Genomic DNA, 11,877 nt, shown 5'->3' on the forward strand with positions numbered 1-11,877 from the left:
ATGCATAAAATAAGGTATTTGGAAATGGACTTATTTTTAAACAAGAATCGTAGTAGCAAAATGAGGTTTCCGGTGTATAACCATATAAAAAACAAATTCCCCACCCTCAAATTATAAGGAAACTACCCAAATGTCACTTTGGTCCATATCGGCTCGTAGCGGAAATTGGTACCGGACACCTCATACGCATTGAAGACACATTTCTTTATAAAAAGTGACATCGGTGTCTTTCATTAAAATGATTATTTTTGCAGTAAGTATGATTGTGAAAAAAACTCCAATAAGGCAGATACATATTTATATAAGTACAAATGAAAGTCCAAATAAATCTTGCACATTTAATTTTTCAAGTCTAGTTTATATACAAAACACATAATATAATTTCAAATATTTTCACGATTGATTATTTGATGATTGAAGTGATTTATGACCACCACTCAAAGCATTCATCTAGTTACCTTTCAAATAAAATAACATAACAATAAAAACAGTGACCGATATATTATTATCTAATATTACATATACTATCATAGTTACTTAGGTCTGTCAAATATAATATACAGATATTTTTTTTATTAAAATGTGAATAAAGTTATTTATGGTCAATAACACAAAATATTTGTCGAGGTTGCCTCGTTAGTAATTTCATTCATAAACCAGTCACTTCAGTAGTCATGAGTACATGAAAAGCACATATTTATATAGTCTCCTTCTGCAGGGAACTCAAATAGCTGGATTATGTTTATCACATTATTAAACTTTACGAATTGTTTATATTATCTTTTAATATATAATTTTACATAATTAATTTCTTTAAACATGAATAATTTCTCAAAAGACTTTTTACCAAAATTTAAATACTGGATTCTATTTTATATTATACAAACCACCGGAATTATTAATAAAATAAGAAAACAAAAGCTTAGAATATTTACATGACATAAATAAATAATTATTCAACTTATTGAAATCTAACAACATCCTTATGCAACAGACTAGGCTGTTTATCTAAATGCTATAATACTAACACAGAAATAGTACAATATTCTGTACACTTCAATCCTCATCATGACATCTTCATGATATTGATTTGGATAAAAAGCATTAAAATGCATAATACATCATTAATCTCTCCATCGTAAATTCGATTCTTACGAACATTGTAATATGAACCATAAAGCTGTAGACATACGACATATTGTCGCTGGGCCGCTATAACCTCGTGCTCCCGGGTGACAAAAACCAAATACCTACAAATTACAGTAATAAGTACTATTTATATCGCCAGTTCATTGTGACAAAAGGAAAAACATATGTACATATTATCTAAATGAGGTTTAACATCCCAGGGACGATATTACTTATGCAAGTGAAAAACATATGTATTATCTAAATGAGGTTTAACATCCCAGGGACGATATTACTTATGCAAGTGAAAAACATATGTATTATCTAAATGAGGTTTAACATCCCAGGGACGATATTACTTATGCAAGTGAAAAACATATGTATTATCTAAATGAGGTTTAACATCCCAGGGACGATATTACTTATGCAAGTGAAAAACATATGTATGTATTATCTAAATGAGGTTTAACATCCCAGGGACAATATTACATATGCGAGTGAAAGACATATGTATTATCTAAATGAGGTTTAACATCCCAGGGACGATACGACTTATGCAAGTGTATAAATATGGCATTATCATTGAATACATAATTGAAAAATGCATGACTCATCAGTAAAATATGTATAATATTCAATATAATATTATTATTAAAACTAATGCAATGTAATTTTACTTGATAAGGTTCTTTCGGTATGCGTTTCAAAAAATAAAAATGCCTTTCAATGAACAGGCCGTGATTTATTGTCAACATTATATCTATGTCACATTCTCCAAAATCTGACTAGAACTCAATAAACAGCATCTTATAGAATCTAAAATGGAGTATATAATATGATCTACAACAATTATTATAAGATTACATATTTACACTTCTACTTGTAATAATTACCATAGGAAACATTTACAATTACATCACCTGGCAACTACTTATGTTATATTTACATGCTGTCCATCTTTCTTTTCCTTCGTTAAAATACAAGTCTTCTCAAAACATTAATTTACACAACATGCATTCTTCAGCTATATTGCTAAACACCAATATTAGTAATAGCAAAAAATGTATGCATTGAGAAATGATGCAGAATTCTAATTACACATAGTAAAATAGTACATACAATCAAGTATATTAAGAGATATTGTTAGCGACATACCTAAACTATCAACTCTACCTTATCTATGAAGTTGTAGCTTTACAGGAGCGGACTTTAAGGTGTTATTTTCACAGATTTGTCATCAATCATCCCCATAACTATACTACTTTCAAATATATATATATGTATTTCAGGATCTTAAAAGGCTACAAAACAATATCTAAGTTCATCGAGTACTTTAATTAGGGCGCATCAATAGAAAAAAACTTAAAGTTAAACAGTAAGTAATCATTCTAATTTCTTTTTTACATTGTCTCCACACAGGAGGCCTTGAGGGAAAAAAAACCCTCAGGGCCTGTCATATTTGGGGATGCTGTGTTGAAGGATATTTTTAGGAAAAGGAAGGAGAGGAAGCTCTGGGAAGAAAAAAGGTATGAGGGGTGGGTAAAAATCTGGAATTGGTCAATGTCTCCAGGAGTGACGGACGTATAAATCCATCCCTCCCACTGCGAGAGGTTGAGAGTACAGCTGAAGAGGTCAAAGGGTCTCCCTCAACCAGTCTCTACCGATCCGGCCCAACACGCAACTGGTGGGCAAACAAGACCTAGACAAACCTCACATCATGAGACCGGGCACACCTGCTACCCAGTCACCAAACGTAGCAAACTACTTGTGGTGACCTATGGCAGGGGTGTTAGTTATTCAATAAATGGTTGCCGGGGCGGCGGTACCCAAACCCGCCTCCCAAATTACAGAGTAGATACAGTCTAATTAATACAAGTGATGTAAGAAAACATGATGTCTCCGAGATCAAAGTTAATAAAAGTACATTGCGATAGAAGTAGGCGAATGCATCACATTTAAAGGCATAATATACTATTGTAGTTACTTACGAAACAATAAATTATCTGATAGGTACTGTCTTAGTTAAGCAACCTAAGACAGGCTCTACACAATATTGTAGTTACTAAATACTATTTGCTAATTTAATCAAAATTAGAATGAATTTTCCAAAGCGAGATACATTATTTTCCACCGATTACTCTACACATTTATTTTCTATAGGTACGTGTTATCATCATGATATAATTTTATTACTGGAGGTACTCCATGATACATATTGCATCAAATTTTATTTTAAATACAGTTAAAACATCAAAATATTTAACTGTTGGCTTTATAGCTTTTATCAAACTATTGTCTTACAAAATTTGACAGGAAAATATGGCATTTTATACAGAAATTATAATACTGTATTTGATATTATTAATTATTGTATCGATTGAAAAAATATAAATATCATGAAAGTCATAATATTTAATGGTTATTAAAGGAAGATACTGATTAAATTTACCTACTCACATGCTTTAATGGAATAATTCTTATTGGTCATTTGATAAATTCACTGCAGGTGTAATTAGTTACTTCAATTTAAAAAATCTACAAGTACGTATGTTCATTCATTTCAAAACAAGTATGTACATAATATATAGTATAAATATACGAAGTAAATTTCATGATTATTAAAAATGATTGATAGAACTTGGTAAAACTGTCCAAAGATATTGTGGTATGAAGATTATTAAATCTCTTAATTATTAGACATCAACTGTGCAAACATAATGCATTATTATCATTCAATTAAAGAAACAGTCAAATAAATAAATATGTATGTGGTGAAATCAATAGTTTTATGATTGAAATTTTGTTTGTAAAAAGTAAAAAGATTCAAATCATATTTTTAAAATTTGATATGCATACTGTTTTTTTTACAAATGCTAGTTTTTATTTTTATTATAAGCCATGTACGTGTTGTGCAGATACAATTTAAGATTATTCTATTTCAGTGATAAATTAGAGCATAAATTTAATTTAATTTCGGGGTACCACACTATGTCACGGTTTGATGAGTATTCCCATCAACAAAACTTTAAGAACGCCACTGGAATTAATTTGGTTCATAAAAGTATGTTCACATTTGTAATTCCTGGACACCTGGATCTGTTCCACCATCATAGATAAATATGTGAGGCTATAAAGAACATTTGCAACTGATTTATTTCATTACCAGTTGAACCATGTTTAGCACAGATCCAATGGTCTCTATGGTGTAAAGACGATATATAGCATAGAGGGGGCATTGAGCATGGGCGACACTAGAGGGGATTCTCCCCTCTCCTCTTGTCATCGCTGCTGCTGCTGTTGGCTGCTCCTCAATCGGCCGGTCACCTCGCAGTTAGCCTGACTGGCTCCAGGATGCGGAGCTATTTTCACCACACTCCCTACTCCATTTCTACCAGACTTGGCAGCTTGATTCTCTCTCTTTCCATTCCAAGATTTGACTTTACTCTCTGCACTCTTCTGTACTCCTGATATTTCACAAATCTTCACATTATTATTATTGTTCCTTCCGATGGATTTGAGGAATGGTTTGCTTGAGTTCCCATTGATATCCGCCAGTTCCGCCTCGATTTTGTGAAGGGATGTGGTATCCACTCTGTTAACTCCGCGTCTCTTTTCTCGACTTTCCGCAACGCGGTCTAGTTCTGCCATAGCTTCCTGGATTGCTTTTTCTAGTTGAGCATTTAATTTACGGCTTCTAGACAAAAATGCATAAAACGATTAGCTATGACCATAAAAATGTTTATTAAATTCAATATTTTATTTATTTAAACACATGGGGATATCATTTTTCATAGTAAATCATGTTGCCAAATACAAATAAATTACTTATTTCACAATATTACCACACTAACAATGTCACAATCATCATATAACACCAAATAAAAAGAAGTTAATTATGCAAATTAATTATTACACCAGCCTTTCGTGTGTAGAAGGGATAACAAATTGCTTAGAACTACAAGTCATAAAAAATCATCAAAATTTGTCTGAAACCGAATCAATGTCATGCTAGAAAAAAAAAATTATGTCATTCATTGTTCAAAATATATTTACTAAACCAGTCCTATAACAGCGGTATTTCAACAAAGGGTTGAAATAACACAACACTCAAGGATTATTATCAATCACTGTTCACTTATCCTTTATTTATTATCATCAAACCAATAAATTTTATCTTATTTTCAAAGAAACAAAAATAAATTACCCAAAAGAACATCGATATGTAAATTATGGTTCCTTAACAACAACAAAAACATTATTTTTTAATTTACAATGGTTCAACACTAAGCAGAATACATCTTTGCCAATCAAGACTCAAGACTCAAACAAATTAAATTAAATTAAGTCTCTTCCTAGGAATGAAATAGATATAATATAACTGTTTAGTGTTGAACTATCACAACAGATTCCATGTGTACACCAGATGTCACCAAATACTTGAAAGAATCAAACATCTAGTAAAGAAAGAAAATGATGTATCTAAAATTGAACATTTGCGCAAGTTGTGAGAGAATACATGACCAGAAGTGTTTGGCTCCACCTGGCGTACCTACACCTTTCTCAATTGGTTTCTATTGCACAGAAGACGGCTTGGCACACAAGCAGCCTTAAGTGGGGAATAGACTCACTTTCTACATTTAGTTCTTGCGGCGTGGTGAGCCTCCAATCCTTCTGACAGTGTTTGCAGTTTAGCCGAGTCCACAACTGTGAGGCATTTGTCTCCTCCGAACCAGCGAACCAGGACTTTACCGTCTTCTTTGCCGTTGACCTGGTTCTTGGTAACCAGTTTGCCTGGCCAGGCGGGGTAGCCTTTGGCCGGACCCCAGACCAAATCACCTTCTTTGAAGTGTCTTGACTGAACGGTGATTTCTGCTATGGGCACGCATTGCATTGGAGAGGCTCCACACTCTTCGGACGAACTCTCTATAGTACATTTTTTTATCAAATCAGTTTCATTGTTGTGCATTACACAAGGGAGAAAGTGCAATTTAATGGTTTTAGCTTTAGTGAAATGTTGATCAATTTGATGATACATTATAGGTAGTTTTGTGATTCACCATGTGTTATTTTGAAAATATTTGTTTATTTTTGATTACAAGACAATATTGATAGAAACATAATAAAAATGATTGAATGTATGAAAATTTTCAAGTTCCAGAATATTGCATTTAATATGTTTTTTTTTGCCTAAAGAAGACATTAAATCATGAAAATTACAATGTTTGTTGTTCCTTTTCAAAGCTTTCATACATAAAGATTAATAGAGCAGTTCAAGTTAAAAGTGTGATGATTTAGAATTTCCCAATGAGAGAGAGTGTTTCATAAGAAGAGGTGGACCCAACAATAATACTATGTCAGTTAACATTTGACACAATACTTAACAGGAAGGGGCAAAGCTGTTTGTGTACAGATCATGCAGTGTTTTAAAGCTTACAATATACCTAACAACACCGCATTCCCAAATGTTGAAATGAATAACATGTTTTTACAATTATCTTAAAATAAAACACCAAAATGATTAAATTAATGCAAATGAACATATAACACAAATGAACATAACCAATGAATATGAAGATGACATGATTTTTTTTCAATGTTCACAATGAGTATTTTGTAGTAACAAATATTTCATGGCCAATTTTATCAACACCAGAAATAACAAACTGACTTTTTTCATAAATAAACTTGTCATTTGAAATATTAGCAAAATTAAAAAGGTTATTCGAGTTTGTTATTTCTGAAGGCAAGGCTGTATCTTGTATTAACAGTAGTTGTTATCCCTTTACTTATTTATTTTTTAGTTTACAGAGAGGTTCACACAGTTCACCAGATAAAATATTAAGCACAAAAAGGCTGAAATATTAAATATTGACATGAACACACAGTTGCCCTTGTTTAAAAATAAAAACATGAAAAAAGCAAGAGATATTCATATTGAGCATTGCAATGTAAGTGCTTTATTTTTAATTGTGGTGCCATCTGTAGCTGCGTACACTGACACAAACAATGTATTTGAAACAACGAAACTGTGCGTTAATAAAATAATTGAACATGAATCGCCAGTATTCAAAGGATTGAAGGAGATGCATCAACTATTTATTATAGTAATTATTGCACTACACGAGGAGCAACTGCATGTCAAACAAACATACAATCATTATGAATAGTAATCATTATTATATTCAAGTTAGTAAAGCCATTATTATTTTACCATAACCAATACAAGACACAACATTATGTGACATTGCAAATTAAGAGTTTTGATGAATGATATAGTTTGGACAATGTTTAGTGAGAAGTATGATGTGTTTATGATGAAGCAATAAGCTTGTAGGACTGTGAGGAGAATAATAAACATATTGCAACGGATGATTTATGAAATGTACAAATTAAATTATATATAAAGCATGAGATATATATTTTTTTATAATTGTAAGTAGATAGCAATAATTATTTACAAGAAATAAACCATTCCAAAATTATGTTACGAAATTACGGGTATACTTAGAATTCATGACCTGCTCTTTCATAGATGGAAATAACTTAATTATTTTAGGAAAAAACACTTTTGCAAGTTATGCTTTCAAATATTAAGAGGAAGCTACAAGCCAAAGATGTGTGGAATCTTAGTGTGCCACTAATATAGGTAGTAGGCATAAAAATCGCTTGGCAAATGGAGTCTAGAAAAGCTAGTGAATAATTTTATAAAAAAAAGTTAGTCAAACTGTCATAGATAATCTAAGCCTTGAACTACTAAAAATTTTTTTTTAGTAGTTCAAGCTTAATTTTTGAATAATGTAATTTAACAATTTTATTTTAATTCTACTCAAGCTAAATAATAGAAAAAGTAAAATTTATCCAATGCATATTTTTCGGTATTCATAATGTAAACCGATTCGTAGTAAAGATTAATCTGAAATAGTGATTTCACGTTAAGCTTCGCCTTAAGATGAATTATTTATTTTTACCCTTACGTACGCAATATGAATATATATGCATATACAAATGTTTGTTTATTGAGTTTGTATACTGACAAAACTAATTATTCATATTGCACTATACGGGCGCAAATAAATAATTCACCTTAATATTGTAAAGCATAACTTGAAAAAAGGGTTTGATCTAAAATAAATAAATTAGGTCTCCTGTGAAAGAGCAGATAATGAATTCTTTTAAGAATTATTTTTTAATATTCGTTCAAAAAAGCAACAAAAGATCATATTTATAATACCAAGTGAGTTCTTGGAAAACTATCTTCGATAAATGGAATATGTATTGCATAATATGCATTTACAGATTGATCCAAAGGGCCGTATAAAAAAAATAAATTTAAATGATAAGGTAAGTTTACCAAGAAGTACATATTAGGATGAGACACTTGATTGAAAATGATTTTGAAAAAGATATGATAACCAACAGAGATAATTTTTTGTCATATTTATATTATTAAAAAATGTTTCTATCTCATGAAACGGCTATTTTATGTGATGTTAAAGCCGTTGTACCACTGGGTCGGTTTTGGAAAGCAATTGACATAAACCAGAGACCCTGTGCAGAAAATTGTCACAATGGCTGCGTTGCAAACAATAGCGAACTTTACTTAACTGCCTTGTCTTCGGTTTACATTGATTGCTTATCGATACGGAACCAGTGGAACAAAGAGTTTAGATATGTACAGTATAGTCTCTGCAATCCAAAACCAATATAGTCCGAACCTCCATTAATCTGAACCACCGGGTGATGGGGGGCGGGGTGTGTGAGTGGAAAACACAAGACGTTGACTATTGATGAAAAAGGTGTAATTTTAACCTGAACTGCGGTCATTGACAATTTAAAAACACTCCGAAGACAATAGTTTGGTTTTGCAAAGAAAAAAGAAACATGTTTCTCTATTAAAATCATTGACAAAATGAAGAAAATTAGTAATATCTATGCTTACGAACTATATATGGATTTATGTGCTAAGCCACGATAAGACCGACATTCCAATCAAGCCGAGTTTAAAAACAACTGATAAACTCAAGAAAATTTTCGACTACGTAGCATCAATGTTAAAAATGTCAAACTCTCAAAATTTCCGAAAATCCAACTGTTTCTTAGTTTCCAGTAATTTGGAACTTTGTTAAGCCGAACAGGCTCAGTTTTTGATTGTTCAGAATATAGAGGCTGTACTGTATTTATTTATGACAAAAATGATCTCTGATTGAATGGTCCAAGATGAAATTAAAAAAATGCAATAGATGAGTAATTTAAATCAACACAGCTTACCATTAGCGCTGGAAACTGAGATTCTTTTCAAGCTATTTCCAGAACTGATATTATCAATATTATTGCAGTTCCTTTGGACATCTGTTGCGTTAACGTTCCTCCCATTGTGATGCATCTTTTCAATGATTTGGCCGTGAGTGGAACTGATTTGGTTGCTGATGTGTCTCGTATCAATCTCCATGACATTTGTTATTGCCGTGCTTTTGGAAACCTTCTCATGTTGTGATGAAATTTGGGCATTAGTCGGGATCAAAGTGATGGTATTCTGATGGTTATTCTGATGGCTGTTCTGGTGATTGTTTTGATGAGTGTTCTGGTGATTATTTTGATGAATATTGTGCTTGGGAGTATTATTCTTGGGATAGTAGTTGACAGGCGTGATGGTGAGGTTCTGTTGGTTGTTCAAGGAGCTAACTGTGATGGTCTGATTGTTGAAATGTATTCCCGATGAATCCACACTGTAGAAAGTGTTTTGGTCAGATTGACTTTTGTTAAGTTGAACAGTATTGCCTGTAAATGAGAAAATATAGATTTAATTTATTTCAAAATTAGACTATTTGAAGGTTAAGGCGATGCCATACGTAGTAATGCAAAGTCATGTGTTTTGGTTTGAAAATTTGGTCAACTAGAAATGTTTCAGATGCTTTAGTTAAATACTGCGAGTAGAATACATCTTGGCCTTTGAAAGAATCGAGTATTTTTTAGATAAGTCTTTTTTAAGCCCAGAAAAAAAAATGTATAAGGCCTATGAAAACAGCTTTAAAGTTCAAAATCTCCTACTTACGAACCCATTTTCGGTTATGATTTTATTATAAAATGATTGAAAAAAAAAAAATATATTTATGCCTGAACATCCACAAAATAAAATAAAAGGCACTTTTTGGCCATGTTTTTTTCTTGCATAAATCAAAACAGGCGGATGGTGTTAAGCGGGAATTTAAACTTTATCGCCATCTACATAAGGGTTGTTATTGATAACGGCTCAATTTAAAATATTACACGACGTAGTGCATCGCCTTAATTGGTTTTGAAATATTCAAACTTTTAAGAAGAACGGCTATGCGACCCTTTCTCATACAAAACTTAATTTTGGGTTAAAGGCTAAAATACTCAACAAAATAGAAAATATTTTTGAAATCAAAAGGAATAGCAAATATGTATCTGATATTGTGACCTATTTTAATTATTTGTGCTTTAAATTATAAAATAGTGGTAGTTAAATCGATTTTTCATTATTAGAGTCAATTTTGGAAATTATTTGTGGGTTTATGACAATTATTAAAAAAAAATCATTTTTGCCTTACGTACTATGTACGTATGATGAAATCTTAATATATAAAAATTAAGCCTGCGTATGTTTGCGCTCACAAAACTCGAAAAGTAGTCCACCGATATCACTGGCAATTTCAAAGTTTGTTCTTATTAGTGCCAGGAGTGTTAAGAGAGTGGTTTGAATGGTAGAAAAAGTCGGGGACGCTCGAGGAATACTTGATACAATATCTCTGCATCGGAATGAGATACGAGATGAGAGTCAAATTAAAGTCGATGTAATGTAGTGTTTTTAACAGTAACATTGTAATATACAGTAGTGAATGGTGGAAGAAGTCAGAGACACCCGAGAAAGACATTAGCAATAGCGAAGCATGCGGGGACCGCTAGTATAAAATAAAAAAAAATTGAAAAAAGCATTTTGTTGGGCTTAAATTTAACTTACAAACAACTGATGTTGGAACACAAATTTGTCATCTATCTATATAAATAAAAATGTTAATGTTCATTTGTTTAAAATCTTAAATCTCCTTCAGAATGTAGCAATCGAATACGCATGCATTTTTATATACCTAAATTATATTTATGTCACCTGTAACAGTGAAAAACATGCTTTTTTTTGAAAAAAGCACCATCTGTTGGACAAACATGCTTTTTTTTTTAAATAGCGCCAACGATGTAAAAACAACAAGCGCTCTTGTTTCTCTATCTGCACAGACAGACTGAGCTACAGCAACGTATGGCGGGGTACAGCTAGTATTATATTATTTAATATTAAATAAATATATTATTTAATATTTAATATTAAATAACTATATGTATTATTTAATATTCAATATTAAATAACTCCGTTGCATAGTTTAGAAGAACTAATCGCACAAACGGACAGACGCGATAGTGACTTTTTTTTATACTATTTAGAGAAACACAAATAAATAAAATAGCTCAATCGTGTACTAGATATTTGCAATACATTTTTATAAATTAATTAATCTTACCTGAATTATCAGAGATTTTTTCTTTACTTTTCTTCCCCCATGGATTATTTTCCAAAGAATCAGGTTCACTGCTAGATACACAATGCACCATGGCCTGAAATTAGATATGACAAAAAAGACATAAATAACAAATTATATTTTCAAACCATAGATAACCTTCTAAAGATATATTTATTATTATTGAAGCTATACCTTCGTGGCTATTCCATTATAA

At 31.6% G+C, this 11,877-nt stretch overlaps 1 protein-coding gene across 3 annotated transcripts in view; it reads right to left on the minus strand.

Annotated features, from left to right (window-relative positions):
* Nucleotides 1-335: 335 nt before the first annotated feature.
* Nucleotides 336-11,877, minus strand: part of LOC149422999 (uncharacterized) — a 259,856-nt gene continuing 248,314 nt past the window's right edge. For 2 of the 3 annotated variants that reach the window (XM_089632415.1, XM_089632417.1), the window contains 4 exons: nt 11,664-11,757; nt 9,397-9,906; nt 5,757-6,051; nt 336-4,822 (listed from right to left, as the gene is read on the minus strand). In XM_089632415.1, the coding sequence (XP_089488541.1) occupies nt 4,408-4,822; nt 5,757-6,051; nt 9,397-9,906; nt 11,664-11,757 (1,314 nt within the window). In that variant the 3' untranslated portion in view covers nt 336-4,407. The remainder of the gene's footprint in view (nt 4,823-5,756; nt 6,052-9,396; nt 9,907-11,663; nt 11,758-11,877) is intronic. The other variant, XM_089632416.1, reaches the window with a different exon arrangement.

Source organism: Hesperophylax consimilis, chromosome 6 (assembly GCF_061612785.1).
Source record: "Hesperophylax consimilis isolate HC1 chromosome 6, BYU_Hcon_1.0, whole genome shotgun sequence".
Taxonomy (NCBI): Eukaryota; Metazoa; Arthropoda; class Insecta; order Trichoptera; family Limnephilidae; genus Hesperophylax; species Hesperophylax consimilis.